This window comes from Palaemon carinicauda, chromosome 14 (assembly GCF_036898095.1).
Source record: "Palaemon carinicauda isolate YSFRI2023 chromosome 14, ASM3689809v2, whole genome shotgun sequence".
NCBI lineage: Eukaryota > Metazoa > Arthropoda > Malacostraca > Decapoda > Palaemonidae > Palaemon > Palaemon carinicauda.
This window is the reverse complement of record NC_090738.1, coordinates 114,058,926-114,085,292: the sequence shown is the minus strand read 5'-3', so window position 1 is coordinate 114,085,292 and position 26,367 is coordinate 114,058,926. Positions and strand designations below refer to the sequence as shown.

General features: G+C 36.7%; 1 protein-coding gene across 1 annotated transcript in view; it reads right to left on the bottom strand.

Annotated features, from left to right (window-relative positions):
- LOC137653625 (dynein axonemal heavy chain 7-like) overlaps positions 1-26,367 on the bottom strand; it is a 162,813-nt gene that overhangs the window by 21,026 nt on the left and 115,420 nt on the right. The window contains exons 64-76 of the mRNA XM_068387191.1: positions 25,993-26,146; positions 25,522-25,655; positions 22,434-22,625; positions 21,785-21,944; positions 21,139-21,384; positions 20,611-20,808; positions 19,902-20,085; positions 18,596-18,741; positions 11,210-11,362; positions 9,852-10,003; positions 6,150-6,369; positions 1,544-1,700; positions 1,067-1,236 (exon numbers count right to left, since the gene is read on the bottom strand). Coding sequence (XP_068243292.1) covers positions 1,067-1,236; positions 1,544-1,700; positions 6,150-6,369; positions 9,852-10,003; positions 11,210-11,362; positions 18,596-18,741; positions 19,902-20,085; positions 20,611-20,808; positions 21,139-21,384; positions 21,785-21,944; positions 22,434-22,625; positions 25,522-25,655; positions 25,993-26,146 — 2,266 coding nt within the window. The remainder of the gene's footprint in view (positions 1-1,066; positions 1,237-1,543; positions 1,701-6,149; positions 6,370-9,851; positions 10,004-11,209; positions 11,363-18,595; positions 18,742-19,901; positions 20,086-20,610; positions 20,809-21,138; positions 21,385-21,784; positions 21,945-22,433; positions 22,626-25,521; positions 25,656-25,992; positions 26,147-26,367) is intronic.

Genomic DNA, 26,367 nt, shown 5'->3' with positions numbered 1-26,367 from the left:
AATGTTGGCATTAATATTAGTGAGGAATATCTTAACAACTTAAGATTTGCAGATGACATAGTTGTATTTAGTGAATCATGGGAGGAATTGCAAAAGATGATCGAAGATTTGAATAGAGAAAGCAGAAATGTAGGATTGAAAATTAATATGAGTAAAACTAAGATAATGTTCAATGAAAATGCAGAGAGAACAAATAATAGTTATAGACAAGCCTCTAGAGGTTGTTTAGGAATATACATACTTAAGATAGACAGTAAGTGTTTCCCCAGGACACAAGATCATAATTAAAAGAAGGATAAGCATGGGATGGAGAGAATTTGGTAAACAAAATGAGATTATGAAAAGTATAAAGCCACTTTCTCTAAAAAGAAAAATATTTAATGAGATGTTCCTACCAGTATCAACTTATGCATCAGAAACTTGGAGCCTTACTATAACATTAGAAAATAAGCTAGTTACAACCCAAAGAGCTATGGAAAGAATAATAATGGGAATAACACTAGGAGACAGGAAAAGAGCAAGATGGATACAAGAGCAAACTAAAGTAGAGGATATTCTAACAACTTGTAAGGTAAAGAAATGGACATGGGTAGGATATATAATGAGAATAGGAGACCATAGATGGACATTAAGAATAGCAGAATGGGTCCCTAGAGATTCTAAAAGAAGCAGGGGGAGGATCGACGAACTAAGGAAGGTTGTGGGTGTGGACTGGCACAAAAAGACCATAAACAGATGCAAGAGGAAGGACATGCCTGAGGCCTTTGTTTTGCAGGGAACTAGTAATGGATGATGATGATGAATATATATATATATATATATATATATATATATATATATATATATATATATATATATATCAATATAATATATAGCATACATTATACAATTACTCATAAAATTCAATAAATTAAGTAAAAATCAAATTGCTTTTAAAAGAAAAGTTAAAAAAACATCCACTCCAGGAAATTAAAAATAAAGAATAATTGGAAAATATACCACATGTAATCAGATAAAAAATAAATCATTAGTCAAAATAGACTGCAACAGTCAAGCAAGTGCCAACCTGCGTCAGGAGGACGGCAGCAAAGAGCTTATTCGTCTCCGCCTGGTCCTTGTTGATGCTGGCGTTGCTGTTCATGCCAAAGACATGTGGCGGGGCGTCTCGGGGCAGCTCCGAAATGTGGGCTAAGTAATGGTCCATATCATCCCCGTCCAGGGGGGTTTTGTAGACTCCTATGGTAAGAGTTACATAAGGGAGATGGTTAAGATAGATCAGCATGAAAAGAGATAGTCATATATCGATACGTATGTAAATAAATACATGAAAATCTATTCATATGCTCTTGTTTCTTCATCAGCACATTTCAATCATGAAAGACTCATATCAACTGTGCAAAATACAATCTTCTTTTCTAGACCAGACCTGAAGGAGAAAAAAAGGGGTGGGGCAGATGCAATAAGAAATGTTGAAAGTTTGGAAAAAGATGGAAAGTAACTATCTTTAAATCAATGAATGACATCATGATGAATTTCCACCAACCATGCTGATCGAAGCTGTACGAATCTCCTTCGACCACTTTGGGATTATAAAACTTCCGAAGGATGGTGCTCAGCGTCCTACGGTCCCTCTCGTCTGTGACCTTCCCGCCGTAGTTACACTCCGCCGTCAGGTAATGGAGAGCTTCCCAGGGAATCTCCTGAAGCAGGAAGTTATTGAAGTGAGCTTAGCTCTAGGAGGAAAGGACATAGTGTATGTTACTTAGGGAGTTGGGTTCCTTAACTTAGATTCGAGGTTGTTATTAAACTAGGACTCGTGTATAAAATTAGATTTAAAACGTATATATGCAACAGATCGTTTAAATAAAGGATACTATTGGTTCCATCTCCTAAGACTTCTGGACTAAGACTATCAAGTGAACATATATGAACCTATATTCTATAACTAAGACTGCCAGGTTCCTTAATGCAAAAAGTAAGAATTTTAATTCCATCTCATAAAAGTAGAAAACATGAGTTCAGTCTAAAACTAAGACAGGTTTTAGACTTATGTTAGAAATCTAAGACTTTCTAATCTATGTTCTAAATCAGATAAAACAACCAACAAAATCTAACAAAGGCTTAGTTAAGCTTGAGCTTCTGGTTGCAAAGCGTATGTTCCATAATTGAACCAGTAAATTCTAGGTTAAAAAATAAACACCTTGGGCAAGCTTCAAAACTAAGTACAGAATTTTGAGATGTTTACCCATCTGATTTAATTGATATACAGTATCTTTCTTTTGAGAAAAGAATCTTCTGACCTTATTGAAATATTTTCCTTTTTGAGATTAGGTTCAACTAACGGGTTTTAGTGAAACAATTTTCCTCTGAGATGCGTTTTAACCATTAGGTGTTATTGATAAATTTCCATTATGAGAATAGGTTCAAACACCCAATCATAAGATCTTTCCAAAAGAACAGAGGTTCAATCATCTAGTTTAAATGATAAGATTTTCCTTTTGATATCAGGTTCAGACAGCCAGTTTTAATGAGGTTCAACCAACTGGTTTAAGTGATCAAATTTCCCTTTCAATATTAAGTTCAAATACCATTTTATAGAAAAATTTCATTTGAGATCTTTTCAACTGCACGCTTTAAAAATAGTCATATTTATCAACCGAGTAATCAATCAATATACCTATTATCTTCAAAAGCTGTAATAAAATATTCAGTAATTACAATGTAGCTGGAATTGAACAAAAATATAATAAAAACCCTTATTTGTTTGTGCATAACGGATCATAGGTTAGACATTTTGAGATCTGGCATATCAGAAAAATAATGAGGAAAATAAATTTGAGCAAAATTAAAATCACACTAAAATTACTTTAATAATAGTTTCTTACCTGTCCTTATCCAATCATGTTACTTTGATTCGTAAATCTACACAATTAGAATGAAAATTATTGAAGAAATATGATTATATCAAGTAAATATATAGGGGATTATTTAAAAAACAATATGTTTCTTGATTATCTTTACATAAGGATATCTATTTCTCACAACTATGCAATTCATAAGTTTCTGGTGATTTCTGAAAAGAAATGGAAAAATTATTTGAAAACGTTAGAAGGTGCTGTTTTAAGCTGCATGGTGAACCCTAACAATTCTAAATGCATGGTGAACCCTAACAATACTAAAAAAAAAAATAAATAAATAGAAAACTTTGGAAAAATATTCCATAAGTGCAGTATGTAGGCCTCAGCTTTAAGCAAGCACAGCATTTTTCTCTTAGAAAACAAGCTATGTCAAGCTTTTAAAGGTGCAGATTGTAAGCTATGGAGAATTTTAGTACATTTTCTAAAAAAATATATATAAAAATGTTCAAATGGGTAGGTTCCAAATTTTAAAAAAGTGCAGTTTGCGATAAGCAAATGATGACTTCAATATCTGTAATACGAAACTAATTGAAAAATCTATAAGACGTATTCAAAATGAAGTATCTTTCAGCCTGGAAACCTCAGCGTATTGATCGGTTCCAGATTGATCAGGTGACACTCAGTAAAAAACTCTAGTGAGACTTCGTACCATTTGGAAAAGATATCGATGGTCTCTATAATCTTTCCCTCGACAATGCTTCGAAGGTTGAAAAATCGGTGCTTTCGTGGGTGATAGATCTGGAGAGAGAGAGAGAGAGAGAGAGAGAGAGAGAGAGAGAGAGAGAGAGAGAGAGAGAGAGAGAGAGAGACTATAATACAGGCCCAGATGCTAAAGAAAGACTATAAAACAGTACCAGATCGAGAGAGAGAGAGAGAGAGAGAGAGAGAGCTAACATCACAGTCACTTAGTGGACGTGTACGGAAGTGGACCAAGTTCTGCAAAAAAAAAAAAGTCTACGGGAAAAATCGTATCGAACTGACAGATAACATCAATAAGTGGCAGATAAAAATCTTAAAAGCCGAAGTACTGTAGGTCTTATATTGTCTCTTCGGGGTCGTATTGGTTTACTTTTTGTTTCCTTATGCTCACCGTTGTCGAAGTCGAATCGATCCAGAATCGTTGAAGTCGAAAATATATGAAAGTAAATTTTCAATAAGTTATTTTACTATGGTTTTTGTTTGGTCGTGGTGCGTCTATTTCTATAATGTGAGGATTTATAGGTTACTGTGTGCTGGTTTATATACAACAGGATTTTATTTCTATTTGTAGGAAAAACATTCAAGGTTCGAGTATTACTGTTTATAAATATGAGAATTTAAATTTTATTCATATTTATTCATAATTAATGGTAAAATACAGGTATTTAATAATCGTGATTAATAAAGACATTAAGATAAAAGAGGAAGATTAAATGGGTAAATTAATTTATAAAGACAAAATATAAAATAAGAAAATTTTCTGGAAAACTAATTTGATAACTAATTGGCATTTGGTCCAGAGAACTTAAACTTGTAAATAGCGTAATTATCTTCATGATTGGCTTATTTGCTAAGAAGGATGAATTATGTGAAAAATATATTTTATTTATACCAAAGTTACGGTGAATGGCGATAGCTGATAAAAAGTAGAACTTTCAGGATAATTCAGTGATAAGATTTTTATTTCTTAAATACCAGTTATTAGTATACTGTATATAACTTTATTGCAAAATTTATCAAAGATCAAGATATCTATTAATTATCAAAGTATCTTCATATTAATTATCAAGATTTATTTAAGGAGATACTTCTTTATTATCTATTGAGATATCACGAATGTAAAATTGAATGAACAATTACCATGATATAATATGATTAAAAAAATATCATTCTTCGTTTTATTTTTATAAAAGAAATATTTTAGTGTAAGATGGAGTTACTTAAAATCATAAAATGTCAAATCTATTTAGAAAATTATGAATTCTACATTATAGAAGAGTTTTTATATTATTCTATACATTACGTCATGATAATTCTAATAAAAAAAATACTCTATTTTAGTTTTTATGGATATTTTCAGGATTCATTACTTGTATAAATCTGAAAACAATGGAGAATATATAAAGGATATTTTAGGAAAAATAGCAATTTATGTTTGTTTTAGCATTCGACAAATTTAAAAAAAAATGAGGCTATGAAAATAATGATTTAGTAAACAGAACATTAATAATACACACAAGAGAAAGGCATGCAGTCAATTACTGTATAATATGGGACACTAGATAATTTTTTTTTTTACCTTTCAACTAAAAGTTATATGATAATAATACACGAAGACCGTCGTATACGCATACTGTACATGGACAAATTTTATATATGTATATACTGTATATATATATATATATATATATATATATATATATATATATATATATATATATATATATATATACCACATATATATATATATATATATATATATATATATATATATATATATATATATATATATATATATATATATATATATATATGTATACAGTACACATATGCATTTTATATATATATATATATATATATATATATATATATATATATATATATATATATATATATATATATATACTGTATATATATATATATATATATATATATACTGTATATATATATGTACGTATATGTATATATATGTATATTGGGAGATTCTTATTCCCTTAAAAAAGATTCTGCTCAAGTGATAAATTAAATCTGTTGGACAAATAATCTATACAAATTTGGAAATTGAGTTTTTAAAATTGAAGTTTTAATACATACTGTAGGGCATGGTGGCAAAGTTGAATATTCTAAAGGCAATCTGTGACTTATAGTAAAGGGAATAGGAGGTAAAATTAACTATATGAATGAATTTGGAATGGCTAAAGAAAGTCTATAATATCGGTTAAATAATACTTATTAGGTAAACCAGAAAGGTTAAAAAATATTTGTAGAACAGAAGGGATAAAAGAATACTGGTAGAACTGGATGAATTATTTCAGAAAATTAAATATTAAAGAAGGATAGCATCAATCATATATAAATTTAATATTTCATGCAATAGTTTATCTTTAAAACATAAATTTTAGCAATACATATAGTAATTTGAGGATCTTTTACAAAGACAACAAGACATATAACATAAAAACAATTAGTTTTTCTAATAACATAAGAGGATGTTGAAACAACCAAGAAGTAAACAGAGATTTTGCATCCCACCTCATAAGATGCCAGAAGATTGCGGAGCTGCTTAGAGGAGATCCTGAGATCCGTGTCCGAGAAGGAATAAGGCACATTCCATCCCAAGGGACCGAAAAGCCGGCGTTCCTGGACAACGGCATGGAAGAAACACAGGGAGTACACCATCCTACGGAATTTGCTTGAGGATCCCTGGCCCATGAGGAAGTCTGGCTCGGATAGTGGATCCGATAGGTACAACCTTCAAATGAGAGAGTGGGTGATTGTAGGTGGTGTGGAGAGAGAGCAACCTTAAAGTTAATGTAAAGAGATAATAGAAAAATGATTGGAATTTTCTGTTTTAATGGGGTGGCAGTAGAAGAGTGAAGCAAGTGTTGGACTGTGCAGGGCAAGGCTTTCGGGGGCTTTGGCATCCATTTCATCAGAAGGGCTTGTGTATGTATAATGAACAACTTATGTTCCTGTGTAGATCGCTAACTTCCATCTAGGTACTGATAAAGATTTACTCAAATGCAAAGCTTGAATTAATCAGTGCACAAAGAGGATTTCATTCAATCCAAAGAGGCAGTGATGATTTAAATTAAAATAAGTCTGATTTATGGGAAAACTATTAACCTTATTTAGCTTAGGAAGACTTTAAGAAATAAGAAAGATTTATTAGAAAGTTGTTAGCTGTTGCCTGAGAGACTAATGCCACTCTGGACTCTGGCTATTGCAAAGAGAACTCTTGTAGGGGTTACTAGGATGCTTATTGTCTCTCGGTGTTAGAATCTCCTTGTGGAGGCAGGAAAAGTTATTTACATAAAGATTATGCGCAAGACCATCGCTGGTGCAAAGGAGGAGAGGGTTTATTCACTGCCAAGTGGCAGTGACGATCCACATTCGCATTTATCACTCGACGAACACCTTCTGACTAACCTGTTCAACTTGTTGACAAAGAGACTGGGAACATGGAAGAAAAGAAAAAAAGGAAAAAAAGAGGCAATGAGCACCCTGATTGAACGAGAGTGAAAAAGACTGAATAAGAGTCAGTTTACCTGTACAGAAATCCTCAGCCTGAAAAAACTACAGTAATTTGAAATTACAATTTTGGAAATGAGTCTATTGGTACAAGACTTATAAATTGACCTGTAGTTGATATAAAAATTCCAAAATACATATCTAAAAAATCAAATGGGTCAAAATAAGAAATCCTTTGTGAAAGAATTACTTATTCAGTTGGATATCAAACGAAAAATTATGAATGCTTCATTTATGAATCCCAAAATTATTGTAGAAGTCTAAAAAAAAAAAAAGGTTACAGATAATTTCTAGAAACTTTGCGAACAGTTCCCAATGCTTTTTGGACTTAATTAAGAGAAGTACAGCTCCGAATGGTCATTTACACATCTTCATGAAATATGAAAATTCCCTTTTAATCACTTACAGGAACAGTTATCAAGTCCTTTTCCGACACTTTTCAAGGTTCCAGACTTCCATGCACTCAAGGGAACAAATACAAATCATATTAAATGAAAATTTTCTCAAGCAATGAGTTCGAATCTTCCGGTCACTTGAAAGTATAGCTGTCAATCATTTTTAGACAAATACATTTTAAAGCAATAAAAAGCTTGAATTTTCCAGGCACTTGAAGGAAAAAATGCTAATAATCTTTAGACAAACACATTTTTAGGCAATTAAATGGTCGAATCTTCCAGTCACTTGAAAGAATAGTTGTCAATCATTTTTGCAATAATAAATCTTTTGGAAATTAAAAATTTCAATCTCCCAGTCACTTGAAGGAATAGGTGTCAATCATCTTTGTATTAATAATTTTTTAGGCCATCAAAAATTTGAATCTTCCATTCACTGGAAGGAATAGGTATCAGTCATTTTTGTACTGGTAAATTTTTTATGCAATCAAAAATTCCAATCTTCCAGTCACTTGAAGGAATAATTGTCAATAATTTTTGTGCTATTAATTTTTAGGCAGGGGTAGAAAGGCTATAAAATGGCTAAAAAGGCAATAACAAGGTAATAAAAAGGCTAAAAAGGGCTATCAAGGCTATAAAATGCATTTGAAGATTCTGCCAATCTTTTTAAGATAATTTCTTTTAGACACTCAAAGGTTCGACTCTTTCAGGCACTTGAAAGAAGAGTTGCCGATATTTTTCAGACATTTAAAGGATTGAATCTTGTAGAAACCATTATCAATCATTTATAAACAATTGAACTAATGGCTACTTAATGGAACAGTTGCCTTTTTTTCTGCTGAAATGCTCAAAATAATAATTAACTACTGTATTGTCTTTTAGACACTTGAAGGAAAAGGATTGTCAATCCTCTCTAGGATTAAAAAGGTTCTCGTTTTGCTGGGTAATAAACTTGAATGAACAAGTGCAAATATTTTATAAGAATAAAAATACAATAAGTCATTTATGCTCCAGGTATACATAAGATAAAAATCTTGGAAAAAAAGTATGTAAATTAAATCTATTAAAAAACAGCAGCAAAAACTTATCCTAAAATAAATAACTGGAAAGATATGAAGGTTTAAAGATATGATAACATACAGTACTGTACTGTATAATAAAATCATGTACTAAGAAAAAGAATATGATAACAAATTAATACACATATAAGACAAAGACTATGCGAACTAAATAATATATCTATATAGCAAAGGCTACGCAAGAAATAAAACATATCCAACGCCAAGATTACATCTAAATGTTTAAAAAACACGTCTACATAAGTTATACTTTTTGATGCTGTATAACTGAAACTCTAATGATAAAACTAAGAATACATCTTCAAAAACACAGTAACAGATATATTTCAAGGGAGACTTTTTGCTTTGGAAAAAGAAGCACTGCAATAGGTATAAAATTTGCTGCAGTCATGACTAATATTGTCAGATAGTTAACTGTATATTTAAACCAGAAAATTAGTTGTCAATAACTACGTTAGGTAACTAACTAGGCTCTACATACATGATCAGGTATACTAATATACCGGTATGTAAAAACAATTCAAGTAATCACAGTCAACATGTCCTCAATTAGAATGACTTTTCGGGCATCAAATGAAAAAGATCACTTGAAAAAAGAAAAAAAAAATTAGAACCAAGTTCTTTATGTGATTTGCAAAATTTATCATCTCATCATGCTAATGTAATTTCTGTATGTCGAAATGATACTGCTATATAATGAAATAATGTGGGAAAACTGATAAGTAACTTCTACTTAACAGTATAAAAAACTGTATTATGAAAAAAAAAATGATTAAATAAACATCTTTAATATCAACACAATAATGAAATCCTTTAGTACATGGTTTGAATGTCTATAAAGGCTTCAATACTCTGACAGCGTCAAAATAAGGGACTTTATAGAAGCGGCCAAAACCTTGCACTTGTTAAATGTAAACTGTGCAAAGCTGACGGAAAAGTATATATAAAAGGGGACCTTGATTAATTTAAATGACTTAATAATCTGGCAAAAAGGACTTTGTGGAAACGGCTAAAACCTTTTACTTTCTAAATGTAAACTGCAAAGTCAATGGGAAACCTATTTATCAAAATTGACCACAATCTAATTCAAAACAACAGAATGGTCTACAAACTGACCTAATTTGACCAATACCAGACAATAGCAAAAGAGACCTTAATTTCATTGAAAACAACAAAACGGCCAACGGTGACCTAATTTGATTCGGACCAAACCAAAAAAGAATTCGACTTACCTTTTCAGATTTGCCCTTAGGCCCTTGGGAGGCTCAGTTACCATCTTGATACTTGACTGCAGGACACTGACAGGGAAATGTGCCGCCGGGTAACTGGTCAGCCAGAGACGGAAGTCAGCGTGAGTGGTTTCCGGGTTGAGATCTTCGCATAGCTGTGGTGATGAATAGATTAATGGATGAATAAATGAATAATCGATGATGGATAGATGAAAAGGTATAGTTTACAGTTAAGTAAATAAATACACTAATGACAACAAATAACTTGGTAGATAATTCAGAAAATGGTAAGGAATAAATGAATAGATACTTAAGAAATTATCAATGAAAGATTAATACATAAATAAATAAATGATAATGAATATCTGAATGGATAAATAAATTAATGACAACGAATAGATGAATAGATAAATAGGACAATGGCAATGAATAAATAAATAAATGACATCAATAACAAATATTAAGTAAATAAATAAATATGGAAATAAATACTGTAAATGACAACAAATTAATAAATATATAAACTTGAATACATAAATAAAATGATAGAAAGTGGAAAACTTTTATTGTAGTGTAATATAACAACCAATGAAATTAAATAATTGATACCTGGTCACAAATAACAGTAAAATTAAATGGGAGTATGACAGTACAAATGATGAAAATGAAGCCAAGTGATAAAAATAATACACAGCTGAAATAAAAAAAGCAAACAGTCGATCATGAAATTGATTAAAAATGGATAAATGGAAATAAGATAAAAGGTAGTGAAGAGGTTATATGGGAACAGAGGTCTACATTAGGACATCAGGACTTAAGGTTTGAAGATTTAAATGTCGCCTATGAATAGCAGAGGCAATGGACAGTGACATTGCCCTAGCTAGCAGAACAATCCCCTAGAGACTGAACATATATTATATGATCAGCGCCCAAGCCCCATCTCCACCCAAGCTAATTCTGGGTCATAATTTGGGGGGGGGGACTATGCTAGTATAAAGCCATCTATATCTGTACCAGAATGGCTTAGAATTGCATTCCTTGAGTAACAGCAAGTATTTAATGAATATTTAATTATCAAATCATCTGTAATTTGATGTAATACCATTGTTTTAACTCATTTCTAAAAAAATTTGAATTTCCTCACCCAATGAGTTCCAACAGTTACTATTATGTCCCTTGCATATGGACAAACTTTATCACTTAAAGGACAATGTTACCAAACAACATGGCCTCATAGTTCAGTAACCTAGTGCCCAAATCATGCCTAAACCTACACAAATGAAAACTGTAAGGCTGAAATCAAAGTGAAGAAACAGACACACCTTATGGAGGGAAGGTTATGTCAATGAAAAATGACTCACCTTTTCCAACTGAGGCATAAATGACTTGGCAAGATGACAGTTCTGCAGTAGGACCCATGTTCCTATGCGCATTCCTTCCTCAATGAGACGCCTGGCAACGGGGCCTTGCCCTTGCCCCAGAGACACGCTCTGGAGGCGCTCTCCACCCATACCCTGCTCAAAAAATAAAATTTTTCAAATAATTCACAATAAAAAGAGTATTTTATCATTCACTCTACCTTGCTGTGTTTACAACTGAGAGTTACAATTTATGAAAAAAACTTTTTGAGCCTTGCAGGAAGCTTTGGGTGTCTGTTGTAACCAAAACCTGAGGTAATAGTGAGGCTCTTCAGCCACAAGAGGAGTATCAATAGCAACTCATTAATGTCAGGCAGGGTGAGAAAAGATGACTGTCTGAACATTATCATTGTAGCTACAACTGCCTTATGGGAGATTATTAGTTCCAAGGGCATGTAAATTTCCTTCTGAAGAAAAAAGGTGAACAAATGATTGTACGCCACTCTTGACAGAGGCTACAGGGGACAACCTTTTTACTGGCACTGATTCTATTGCAGTTTTAGGTGGGGGCTCCACCTACTGTAGAAGTGGAATGGGTATTACATGGCAAGTACAGGTCCCAATAAACCTTGCACAGTTATTTGGGACAAAGGTCCTTCTGTTAAGAAGAGGGGCAACAGAAACCATTCTATTATGAAGAGATGACTAAAGTAAATTCACACCAGGAGCAATGATACTCAAGGAATTTTAATTTCACAGGTTATATGTTACCTATTGATTTAAGATACATATTTTTCTTAATATACTCTTATCTTTGAAGGTATACAGGACTCTTTATTTTTTTTTTGTGCTATGATCCTTTCCCTCCTGGGGTCTTTTGGCTAGAAGGAATTTAGTTTTCCAACTAGTAGCAATGATAATATAATCTATAAAAATGTTATTTTTATAATAAAATAAATTTTTGAATATACTTACCCTGTGATTATATAAGCTGCAACTCTGTTGCTCGACAGAAAACTCTACGTTAAAAATCCGCCAGCGATCGCTATGCAGGTAGGGGGTGTACTTCAACAGCGCCATCTGTCGTGCAGGTACTAAGTACTCAATGTAAACAAAGAACTCAATTTTCTCCTCGGTCCACTGCGTCTCTATTGGGGAGGAAGGGAGGGTCCTTTAATATATAATCACCGGGTAAGTATATTCAAAAATTTATTTCATTATAAAAATAACATTTTTCAATATTTAACTTAGCCGGTGATTATATAAGCTGATTCACACCCAGGGGGGTGGGTAGAGACCAGCAATAAATGTTTACATTATTATGAGCTAAGGATTTTTTATTTCATTTTAGCAGTTATCAAAATAACAAACTTAAAATAAATAAGTACCTAGTAAGGAAGTCGACTTGAACAATTACTCTGCCATTTTAAGTACGTCTTCCTTACGGAGCCTCGCGATCCTCTTAGGATGCTGAGCGACCCCTAGGAGCTGAAGTATCAAGGGTTGCAACCCATACAACAGGACCTCATCAAAACCTCTAATCTAGGCGCTTCTCAAGAAATGACTTTGACCACCCGCCAAATCAAGTAGGATGCGAAAGGCTTCTTAGCCTTCCGGACAACCCAAAAACAATAATAAAACATTTCAAGAGAAAGATTAAAAAGGTTATGGAATTAGGGAATTGTAGTGGTTGAGCCCTCACCCACTACTGCACTCGTTGCTACGAATGGTCCCAGAGTGTAGCAGTTCTCGTAAAGAGACTGGACATTTTTAAGATAAAAAGACGCGAACACTGACTTGCTTTTCCAATAGGTTGCGTCGATTATACTTTGCAGAGATCTATTTTGTTTAAAGGCCACGGAAGTTGTGACAGCTCTAACTTCGTGTGTCCTTACCTTCAGCAAAGCTTGGTCTTCCTCATTCAGATGGGAATGAGCTTCTCGTATTAACAGTCTGATAAAATAGGATAAAGCATTCTTTGACATAGGCAAAGATGGTTTCTTAACTGAACACCATAAAGCTTCAGACGGGCCTCGTAAAGGTTTAGTTCGTTTTAAATAGAACTTAAGAGCTCTTACAGGGCATAAGACTCTTTCTAGTTCATTTCCAACCATACGATAAGTTTGGAATATCGAACGATATTGGCCAAGGCCGAGAAGGCAGCTCGTTTTTGGCTAGAAAACCAAGTTGTAGAACATGTAGCCATTTCGGATGAGAATCCGATGTTCTTGCTGAAGGCCTGAATCTCACTGACTCTTTTAGCTGTGGCTAAGCATACCAGGAAAAGAGTCTTTAAGGTGAGATCTTTCAGGGAGGCTGATTGTAGCGGTTCGAACCTGTCTGACATAAGGAATCTTAGTACCACGTCTAAATTCCAACCAGGTGTAACCAAACGACGCTCCTTCGTGGTCTCAAAAGACTTAAGGAGGTCCTGTAGATCTTTATTGTTGGAAAGATCTAAGCCTCTGTGACGGAAGACTGATGCCAACATGCTTCTGTAACCCTTGATAGTGGGAGCTGAAAGAGATCGTTCTTTCCTCAGATATAAGAGGAAGTCAGCTATTTGAGTTACAGAGGTACTGGTCGAGGATACGGATACTGACTTGCACCAGTTTCGGAAGATTTCCCACTTCGATTGGTAGACTCTAAGGGTGGATGTTCTCCTTGCTCTAGCAATCGCTCTGGCTGCCTCCTTCGCAAAGCCTCTAGCTCTCGAGAGTCTTTCGATAGTCTGAAGGCAGTCAGACGAAGAGCGTGGAGGCCTTGGTGTACCTTCTTTACGTGTGGCTGACGTAGAAGGTCCACCCTTAGGGGAAGTGTTCTGGGAACGTCTACTAGCCATCGAAGTACCTCGGTGAACCATTCTCTCGCGGGCCAGAGGGAAGCAACTAGCGTCAACCTTGTCCCTTCGTGAGAGGCGAACTTCTGCAGTACCTTGTTGACAATCTTGAACGGAGGGAATGCATATAGATCTAGATGTGACCAATCTAGGAGAAAGGCATCTATATGAACTGCTGCTGGTTCCGGGATTGGTGAGCAAAATATTGGGAGCCTCTTGGTCATCGAGGTTGCGAAGAGATCTATGGTTGGCTGGCCCCAGGTGGCCCAAAGTCTCTTGCATACATCCTTGTGGAGGGTCCATTCTGTTGGAATTATTTGTCCCTTCCGACTGAGACAATCTGCCATGACATTCAAGTTGCCTTGGATGAACCTCGTTACTAGTGATATGTCTAGACCTTTTGACCAGGTGAGGAGGTCCCTTGCGATCTCGTACAACGTCAGAGAGTAGGTCCCTCCTTGCTTGGAGATGTACGCCAAAGCCGTGGTGTTGTCCGAGTTCACCTCCACCACTTTGCCTTGAAGGAGAGACCTGAAGCTTTTCCAGGCCAGACGTACTGCCAGTAGCTCCTTGCAGTTGAAATGCATTGTCCTTTGACTCGAGTTTCATATTCCCGAGCATTCCCGACCGTCTAATGTCGCACCCCAGCCTACGTCCGATGCGTCCGAGAAGAGAACGTGGTTGGGAGTCTGAACAGTCAGGGGAAGACCCTCTCTTAGGTTGATATAGTCCTTTCACCAAGTCAGACAAGACTTTATCTTTTCGGAAACCGGGATCGAGACCGCTTCTAGCGTCTTGTCCTTTTTCCAGTGAAAAGCTAGATGGTATAGAAGAGGACGGAGGTGTAGTCTTCCTAGTGACACAAATTGATCCACGGATGACAGCGTCCCTACCAGACTCATCCACAGCCTGACTGAGCAGCGTTCCTTCTTCAGCATCTTCTGGATGGATAGCAGGGCTGGGGGCTGATCGTCTTGTTCAGCAACGTCCTCATCAGAGGGTTCCTCATCCGAAACTGATGAGGAAACGGCAACGGAGTGGGCAACGTCTGACTCGCTGAATCCGGTCGCACTGGTGGATGCGTGACGGAGCCGGACGCAATATCATGGAACTGCTGCACAGTCTGTGAACTGTCAACAACCATGGGTGCGCGAGGAAGCACAGCGTCAACCCGAAACTGTCTAGACCGTCTGGGTTGTGCAGTCAACACCCTACCGGGTTGCTGAGGTTGACGCACTGCGTCACAACAAGTCACCTCTGCTGGTTGTTGAACGTCCTGAACGTCAACAACCACCTCCGAGCGTCGCTTAACGTCAACGTGCGGCTGGCAACCCACACTGGGTCGCATCGGTGGAGGAACCACCTCAACTGGCAGACGCGAGTAGGTTACCTCAGCGTCAACAGGGCGCACAACCGACCGGTTGGAAGGTTGTTGGCCAGAAGGTTCTTCTCCGCATTTAAGTCCTCTATCAAGGACGCAAGCTTGGACTGCATGTCTTGCAGCAAAGCCCATTTAGGGTCTACGGGAGCAGGTGTGGCAACAGACGGGGTTAGCGACTGAGGCGGAACCGTTTACCATCCCTGAAAGCCTTGTTATGCGTGACATAATAGTACAGCAAAACTTCAAAGGCTCGACAACAGCTGAGAAGTTGACCTGTAAACAACTTGGAGCGTCTCCTGGCTAGGCGCAAGGGAGAATCTACCAGAATTGAGAAGTCTATCTGGGCAGAGGCATGAACTCCCAAGCCGAGAACTTCTCTCGTGTCATATCAGACTCTCGCTCTATAAACCAGTTTAAAAGAAGGGAAAGCAAAGGCTGTATCCCCCAAACTCCTCCTGGTGAAAAACCAGTCGCCTAGCCAACGTAACGCTCTCTAGGAGAGCGAGAGAGCACTAGCTTAAAAACAACGGCTTCGAAGTAGCTAGGCCTAGTGTAAGCTCTGACGTTTAGGCGAACGAGGAGCAGCAGTTACAAGATCCGGACGAAGATCCTTAAAAAAATCATCATTATTTAATTAAAGTCCATAGGAGGCTAAGCAGCTTAAGGCTCCTCTCCATCTGTCAGAGTCCTCAAGGGAATATCAGTAGGAGGGAGAACAGCAACTTCCTCATCTACAGGAACCTTGTCCGATAAAAGCTGAGTCTCTCACTGGTGCATTAGTAGCGGACCAGAACGCAACGTCATGTAACTGCTTGACAGTCTGTGAACTGTCAACAACTGAACTGTCAACCACAACAGGTGCGTGAGGACGTACAGCGTCCACTCGAGACTGCTTTGACTGCCTAGACTGAGCAGTCAAAACAACTCTAGAATGCGGAGGTTGACGCACAGCGTCAAAACAAGTCAACTCCGATTGTTAGTGAACGTCTAGAACGTCATTCAGGAGCATCAGCCAGTGGCCTAACGTCCAAATGCGGCTGAAAAACCACACGAGACCGCATCGAGTGTGGTTCTAAACAACCTGACTGACGTGACTAAGCTACGCCAACGTCAACAGTAAGCACAAAGGAACGTTAGGTTGGCTGAAAGCCAGGATATCGATGAGATAAACGGCTAGACTCAACGGACTAATCGGCAGAATAGTCTTCCATAAGGGAGGCAAGCATATACTGCATGTTTTGCCATACAACCCCTTAAGGATCAACGGAAATGGTTGTGGTAATAGACGAGGGTAACGTCTGTGACCGCAACACTTTGCCTACAAAAAAAGACTTTCGGAGTCTGTGTTACGCTTTTGTTAGGCGGCGAGCAGTTATCCGATGACTGCATAGGGTCAGAGCTGTCCTAATGGCTGTAACCAGGACGCTGGACCTGTCCTGAAAGGACTGACTTTCGCTTAAGGGCTTCGAAACCTTGTGACAGGTTTCTTATGCGAAAAGCCTACGGATGGCGAGGAGAAACAACGTCTCTCTCGTCTTATGGTAGGGGAGATCTTGGTAAGAAACACCCGATACCATAGAGGGAAAACGTCTGTTCGTTGGTCAAGGCCTCTCGAACCCATAAGTCTTTTGACATTACTTCTCCCCTGGGCTTGGGAGCTTGCAAGAGGTCCCGGACTAGGTGAACGACAGGCACGAACAGACGAACCCTCGGACGCAACACTGTAACACTTTGCGCCTCGGACGCAACACTGTAACACTTTGCGCATATCACTTTATCACTTCGATTTTCTGTTTTGCACTTATTTCTACCTGAAACACGCAATTCTACCCTTCATTAAAAGGTAGTAATTGCGAAATTAGTCGTATAATGCAAGCTCATAATACCAGCAAAAAACAGAAAACATATTTTAAGATAAAAAGAAAAATCAGTGGCTGGGAAAGAGACTAAACACTAGTTCATATAACTACGTTTTCAATCTCTCACCGCACATAGCCTGGGGACGAGAATAAAAACCTAAAAACATTTTATCCTTCCTCCCCGTACAGAGACTAGGGACGAGAGTAACACGAGAACAACGTTACCCGCTTGAACGGAACGTTTTCTCTCCTCTCTCTCCCTCCGTCTCTATCTCTCTCTCTCTTTCTCTCTTGATTTCGCACCTAAGAGAAGAGCCCAATTATATATCGTCAAAAAAAACATGTTATTTGACTAAAGGAAAAAACTGAAAGGTTTTTCAAATAAAAAGTTCCTTTAAAATAGAATTTAAAACATTTAAGCTAAGAAAGAATGAACAAAACGTCAGAATCGATTTACTCTTACTGCAAAGTGAAACCGTGATACACTCTCTCTCTATCGTAACGATAGAGCGCATGTTGAACGTCCTGAACGTCAACAACTGCGTAGCATAAAAAACTAAACGTTAGTTCATCTTTGAAAACAGTACGAAGACTATCAAAGAAATTCTTTCATAAAATATTACATTTAAAAAGTTTTAAATCCTTTAAAAGCTAAAGACGATATAAAGGGCTCAATGTTGATTAACTTCGGTTTCCAAGTTAGGACCGCCTACTCTCAGGAAAGGTCTATATAAACAAAGCATTAAAATTTATTTTATATGTTTATAAAAAAAGGAAAGTTGATCGAAGAGGCCTAATAAAGGCGGAGAGATATAAAATATATAGAGGAAAATCTATAACGTGATAAGATAATTACTAAAAGCCTAAACACACTTCCGTCTAAGGGAAGGGTCGGCCATTTAAAAGTGAAAGAAAGTCCATACTCTCTTTGTCACCATAATTAAATCTATCCAAAACGAGTTCAAGTTTTGAGATGAAGATAAAACACCTGCATAGCGAAAGCTCAAAACTAGAATAGTGTACTTCACCAATAGTTGTGAAAACAAATCCAGTTAGCAACAGCGAATTAGTAGGTCTTGCCGGTAGCCCGGCAGAGAGAAAATTGAGTTCTTTGTTTACATTGAGTACTTAGTATCTGCACGACAGATGGCGCTGTTGAAGTACACCCCCTACCTGCATAGCGATCGCTGGCGGATTTTTAACGTAGAGTTTTCTGTCGAGCAACAGAGTTGCAGCTTATATAATCACCGGCTAAGTTAAATATTGAAAAATAGAACTTTAGACTAAATACTGAGAACTCTGAGTTTTACCTGATCTTCAGCAAACTTGAGGAGGAGATTGGTGGGATCAGCACCAGGGGTCAGGAGGAAGATCAAGGGAAGACAACAGTTAGAGTCCACGTAGGTGCGTGCCAGGTCAAAGGGAGGGGCTTCTATGTACGCCTTGCCTAATAAATCTGTGGATTATAATAGTAAATAGACCTCAATGCACTAAAACTAGGTTATAATATACTGTATTAAGAATAATTTTTAGTACAAATGAATTTTGCTGAAAAAGTTCAGTTTCCTTTAAATTTATATACTGAAGATGTGTTAATGTATACATTAGACACATGGTGATTTTAATGATTAATATGAGTAATTTTAATAACATTATGAATAAATTACAATTATAAAACAAACAAAAATTAGCAAAAGATTAAAGTTTAATGTTCTAGAAGCTTTACAAGAGCTTTTGCATTTTCTTACAAAGTGCCTCCAGTATGAGGAGAATTCATTTACAAAGTGCCTCTCAGATAAGGATTCCCGTTTTACAAAGCATTTCATAGATGATAAGACATTTTATAGATGGATGTAGCATGATAAGGCACTTAATTTTGCCCATTTTACAAAGAACCTCTTTGCTGATGATTTTCTTTCAAAACAGAGTTAGTACATGAAACACTCATACGTATAAACATTTAGAATATTTTCCTAACCAAACTTTTGAGACATTACATAGATTTTCTACCAGCAAAAAATAATTACAAAATAACAAAGTATTCAAATAAATTCTTATGATTCATAGATCTTGATATATCATATATGGATTTAATTCATCCCAAATATATTTACAAACAATATAGGAGTAGAATTAAAAAAAGTGTATTGAAGTAAATAAAAATCTCATATATATATATATATATATATATATATATATACATATATATATATATATATATATATATATATATATATATATATATATATATATATATACACACACATATATATATATACATATATATATATATATATATATATATATATATATATATATATATATATATACATACAGTATATATATATATATATATATATATATATATATATATATATATATATATATATATATATACAGTATATATATATGTGTGTGTGTGTAAAACCCAAGTCTTTTTGAGATAGGAATATACACAAAACATTCTAACAACAATACAAGAAGATAGAAGATCTACAAAAAATATGCACAAAATCCAAACTCATCCAAAGACAAATACCAGAATCTTCACTTCATTATATGAAACTCAATCTAACCACAAATCATAATCTTCAAAACTCTTAAATAAAATCTTACCAGCAACATAATCCTGGATAGCTGCCACAACTTTATCCGGACGGAGGCACCGGAGGACACAGAGCAACTGCATCCTCGTCAAAGGCTTCTCTGGGTCACAGGGGATGGTTTCTTTCTGGGGCGATTCGGACTCGAAGACTCTTCGCCAGTCACAGAGGTTAGACATCACATCATCTACGAGGTGCTGTTGGCATAAAGAAGTAATAGAGATTTACACACACACACACACACACACACACACATATATATATATATATATATATATATATATATATATATATATATATATATATATATATATATATATATATATATATATATATATATATATATATATACCTTTTTTGTTTATGAGAGAGCAACAAGGCTCACTAAATTTGATGTTCCAGTAGCTTGTCCAACCTAGGTGTTTACCATCCAACTACTGACCAGATTCAACATTGCTCAACTTTGCATTGAACAAACGACCAGACATGAAGTGAATGTGATACTCCAAAACATGTTTGCTTTTTACTTCTCAGAGTCACTAGGGTTGAAGTTACTAACCTCATGCCTTTTCCCAGGCTAACTACGAGTCACTACCCTACAGTTGATGAACCGCCAGGTGTACTTCTTTAAATGTGATCATTTTGTGGCAATGATGGGTTTCAACCAAATTTAAGGTAGGCTTACACAAGATAAAAAAAATAAAAAGGAAATAACATGATACCTTTAATGACCCTAAGCAAGAGAGCCACTGAAACTGCTGCCAAGATGTCTCTGGGAGCCAATCAGATGCAGGATTAGGCTCAGGATCAGCCGCCAGAGCCACGCCCCCGGTGAGAAGGAAGAGCCACTCTGAGTCGTCCACCTGGTTCTCAGATCGCTGGAGGTTGACGCACATCAGGAAGGAAAAGACGAGCTTGTCCTGGAATGGGGATAGAAAAATATTCTGCAATTTGTCATTAGGAGTATTTAGGGAATATCTGCTATCCAGTAATAGGACCATCTATAGGAGAGAAAATGTACTATTTAAAATAAGATCCCTCGTGATGAAGTACTTGCTATAATTACAACTATTTACATAACTGATATAGAGCTATAAAATAATTCATATCTTACAATAGACAGGATATAAGATGATAAAAAAACACTATCAAGTAACAAGACAATTCATAGACCAGTAATAATCCATTGAGACAGTAAAAAAAAAACATTATAACTAAATCTATCATCATTTGAGACATAACCCTCTAACCTTCTCAAAGAGCCCAGTGCAGACATTGTGGTAAAGACTCAGGGTGAAATGACTGCTCAGGGCTACAAGCCGGTCATTGAGCTCGCTTGCTTTCTCTGAATTGTCAATGGAGTTCGAGAAAAGGTTGACGAACCATGTTAGCGAATACTGGTACATGGGGTCGAGGCAGGTCAGGTCACGCAGCGTGAAGAATAGGATGGAAGCTGTCACGGCAACGGGGCGGTATCCAAGACGGGTGGCGTTGATCTAGAAGGATGTGAAGATAACAGGGAATTGAGATGACTGACTGGAGTAGCAGTTAGTTTCTAGTCTAATTAAAGTTGAACTGCTAATTTATGTAGAACTACATATCCATATGTATAAATATATTACTGATGATAGAAATAAAAATATTGTAGTTGTATTAGTGGCAACAAAAGTAAAGTTAGAAATAGTAGTAGATGAATTAGAAGTGGTGATGCAGTAGTGACAGAATAAAATGTCTCAAGTACATTTAAGACATTATGAGACTGATTATTTCCATCAAACACCTCTAGTCTTTATCTCTCTCTCTATTCAATGATGAAAAAAATTGTAGTTAAAACAGCAGGAGCAGCAAAAGTAGTTATGATAGTGTAAGTAAACCAAACACTGAAATCATCCTCACCTTCTTCTCTGTCTCTTCCGCAATGGCCTGCTTCTCCTGCGTCTCCTTCACCAGGCGATTGGCGTCACTGAGGATGTTAATGGCAGTCTCGTCCTCCAGAATGCTGCCCTTCGAGGAGGACAAAGTCGACAGGATACGGTCCTCAAGCTCTTTCAGGTTCCTAAAGAGTAGGTTTTGGGCAGTGTTGTTAAAGAGAGTTGGGGGGGGGGGGGTTAAATCTTAAGGATAATTTTGTCAATGAGATTTTGAGAGGGATTTTGATGTGGATATTTTAGGGCATGTTGGGGAATTTTTAGGACTTTTTAAGGATATTCAGGAGGAGATTTTAGAGAAAATTTAATGCATCACTAAAGTAAGTGTAAGTAGAATGAGAAATAGATTAAATCTTGTACTAAAAGTTTGTGCATTTTAACAGATTAAAGAAATCCTATAAATGACGTACAGTTCTTTGATTAAGTCTGCAATAATACTATTTAAGTAAAGCCAAAGAAATAAATGTATATAACTTGTTATATTTTGACTAAGAAGCACACTGATACATCCACACACATATATAATATAAATACCTATAGTGTATATACCAAACCACAAACCTACCGTACATGACCTGACCTACATTCTACATCTTCTTGAGGCAAGTACGACTTACTTTTTATTCTGGGCAGTTTGGAGCATCAGGGTGACTCTCTCTTCCTCAAGTTCCGGTTTCTCGTGAGCCACTACGAGGGCGAGCAGCTGGTCCTCAAGGCCCGCACCCGTCAAGGCAAAATTAACGAGGGTGACCTTCACGGACACTTCTGGGACGTAGTTGGGGTTGCTCATTTTTGTCGTCAGGTACATTCTAAAAGGTGAGAGGGTATACAGTTATAATAATAATAATAATAATAATAATAATGATAATAATAATAATAATGGTGATAATGATGATGATGATGATAGTTGTTATTATTGTAAATTCTAAAGGCATATTAAGCAATAGAATAATTTTCATTCCAGAATATGCTTATATTCTTATTTCCAGCAATAAATATGTCATTTATGATTTTAGTTTAATTTTATAGTTGTCAACATTATCTGAAAACAACAATTATAACAATCACCATCATCATTATAACAATAATAGCAATAAATAAGATAAACTAATGAAATATTGATAAAGATAATACAGTGATACCTCGGTAGTCGAACGACTCTATACTCGAACAATTCGGAGTTCGACCAAAATTTTCGAGAAATTTTTGCTGCGGTGCTCGACCAAAAATTCGGTACTCGACCAGCCGAACACGTGACGACCGCATGGGCTTTGTGATGATCGCGCCATCTCGGCCACTCTCGCTTGTTCGGGAAGCATCAGTTCTCTCGAGAGCGTCACTCAGACAACGCGCGATCAGCATTCGTTGTGATTTAGTGATTTTCAGTGCTTTTAATTGCTTTTTTAGCTTTCATAATGAGTCCCAAGAAAGTAATGAGTGTTAAGGGGAAGGAGAAGAGGAAAACAGTGCGAACAACGATCGAGTTGAAGAAGGAAATTATAGCGAAATATGAGAATGGTGTACGAGTGTCCGATTTAGCGGTAGAATACGGAATGGCGAAGTCGACCATTTCTACGTTTTTAAAGCATAAAGAAATGATTAAGAAGGCGAATGTTGCAACGGGAGTTACGGCGGTAACTAAGCAAAGGCCACAAGTGATTGAGGAGATGGAAAAGTTGCTTTTAATATTTATTAAAGAAAAACAGTTGGCCGGGGAAAGTGTTAGTGAAGCGTTCATTTGTGAAAAAGCGTTGCATATCTATGAAGAATTAGTGAAGAAAAGTCCGAGTACCAGTGAAAGTGATTCATTTACATTTAAAGCGAGCAGGGGTTGGTTTGAAAAGTTTCGTAATAGAACAGGTATTCATCGTGTTACTAGGCATGGGGAGGCAGCTAGTTCGGATCAAATTGCAGCCGATAAATACGTGGGGGAATTCGATCGGTACATAAATGAACAAAATTTGATCGCACAACAAGTCTTTAATTGTGATGAGACTGGGTTATTTTGGAAGAAAATGCCAGCCAATACGTACATTACCAAGGACGAGACGAAGATGCCAGGTCACAAGCCAATGAAAGATAGGCTAACATTGTTGCTGTGTGCAAATGCAAGTGGCGATTGCAAGATCAAACCCTTGTTAGTGTACCACTCGGACAACCCCCGGGTGTTCAAACGAAATAATATTTGTAAAAGTGCACTACCAGTTATGTGGCGCTCGAACACTAAATCTTGGGTCACAAGACAATTCTTTACTGAGTGGATAAACGAAGTGTTTGCCCCCCAGGTTAAGGCTTACCTCATTGAAAAGAGCTTGCCAATGAAATGTCTTCTGGTTATGGACAATGCTCCTGCACATCCTCCAGGTCTCGAGGATGACTTGAAAGAAGAATACAGCTTTATCAAAATCAAATTCTTGCCCCCCAATACTACTCCCATACTCCAGCCCATGGACCAACAGGTCATTTCAAACTTCAAAAAACTCTATACCAAGGCCCTTTTCAGAAAGTGTTTTGAAGTGACCAGTGACACGAAGTTGACCCTAAAGGAATTCTGGAAGGAACACTTCAGCATCCTCAACTCTGTTAACATGATTGACCAAGCTTGGCGAGGTGTGACCTATAGGACATTGAACTCTGCCTGGCGTAAGCTGTGGCCATCATGTGTCACAGAGAGGGAGTTTGAAGGTTTCCAACCAGAGGCGGGTCCAAGCACTGCTACCCCTGTAATTTCTGATGACACTGATGTCGTTGAGGAAATTGTTGTCATGGGCAGGAGTTTGGGGCTTGAGGTCGACAAGGATGATATTGATGAGCTTGTAGAAAGCCATTCTACCGAGTTGACTGTGGAGGAATTGTTGCACCTGCAACAACAACAGCAGCAGGATCTGATTGTGGAGCAGGAATCTTCAGAAGAGGATGAGGTAAGGGAGGATGTTCCAAGTTCTCTCATCAATGAAATTTGTTCCAAGTGGGCAGATGTGCAGGCTTTTGCTGAAAAATACCACCCAGAAATTGCAGTAGCAAACCGGGCAGTGCATATGTTTAATGATAGTGTCATGTATCATTTTCGAAGAATACTGCAGAGGAGGAAGAAACAATTAACAATAGACCAGTTTTTCACAAAAGAAAAGAAAGCTGCTACATCAAAGCCTGTTTCTCCTCCAAAGAAGAGACAAAGAAGAGAAGAAACCCCTGAAATAGATCTGCCCACCCTTTCATTGGAGAGAGAAACAACTCCTGAAGGAGAACTACCCCGCCACATCATGGAAGGGGACTCTCCTTCCAAGCAGTAACCTCCCCCTTCCATCCTCTCCACATCCATCCCTGTATGCCATCGAACCGCTGCTCAAAGGTATGTTCACTACAGTACAGAAAATGGTTTAAAATTGTTTTATTTTAGTACAGTAAATGGTTTAAAATTGTTTTATAGGATTTTCTGACCAATTTCATACACATTTAGATAATTATTGTTGTTTAGGTACACGTTTTATTAATATTTTGGGCCTGTTCGAGTGCTTGGGAACGGAATAGAATATATACCATTATTTCTTATGGGGAAAAAAAATTCGGTACTCGAACAAATCGGAGGTCGAACACGGATCTCGAACGGATTATGGTCGAGTACCGAGGTATCACTGTATTACTGTTATAATCATAACTATTACTACTATTGCCAAAATAAAATGGCATTGAATTAAGCCTTACCTGAAATCTGCAGAATATTCAATGGTGGCATCTCCCAGCTTGATACAGGTAGAGCCACTCTGTTTGAATGTCTGCTTTAACAATAGTGGTTCTAGAATCGGGTCTAGTTCTTCTCCTACATTCTCCAGAAGCACCTATATGTGAGAGGGATGTAGTTAGGAAATGATTAGAAATGTATGAAATATAAAATGTATATGGCTTTATGAATTTTCAAAAATTTGAGAGAGAGAGAGAGAGAGAGAGAGAGAGAGAGAGAGAGAGAGAGAGAGAGAGAGAGAGAGAGAGAGAGAGAGAGATGCAAGGACCAAAGAGGTACTCCAGAGGCAAGGAATGAAGGAGATATCATAATAAATGATAAAAAAATAACTAAGTTTGCTGACATAAATGAGAGAGAGAGAGAGAGAGAGAGAGAGAGAGAGAGAGAGAGAGAGAGAGAGAGAGAGAGAGAGAGAGAGAGAGAGAGAGACTAACCGGCTGTCCGAACTGGACGCAGTTTTCCAACGTCCGGATGAAATCCGGATCCGAAAGCTTGACCACCTGGAGCGAATTGTCCTTCTCCATGTTGCGGATCCATTTGTTGGCCTGACCTTGGGGGTCAATCAGGAGGGGCCAGCGGGTAGTGTTGCTTGGAAGAAGAAGAGAGGTCAACTGTTAGGCATAACAAGTCCTCATTAGTTTTGAATACTATGTTAATCTTATCATTTGAAAAGATTGGCTGAATAAACAGCCAAATATATTTGTTATTAGTATTTTAGCTGGGTGCTAATGCTATTAAAGGTACTACTACTACTATTAACAATAACAATGATAATAATAATAAAAATACAAAGAATGATAATGATGATA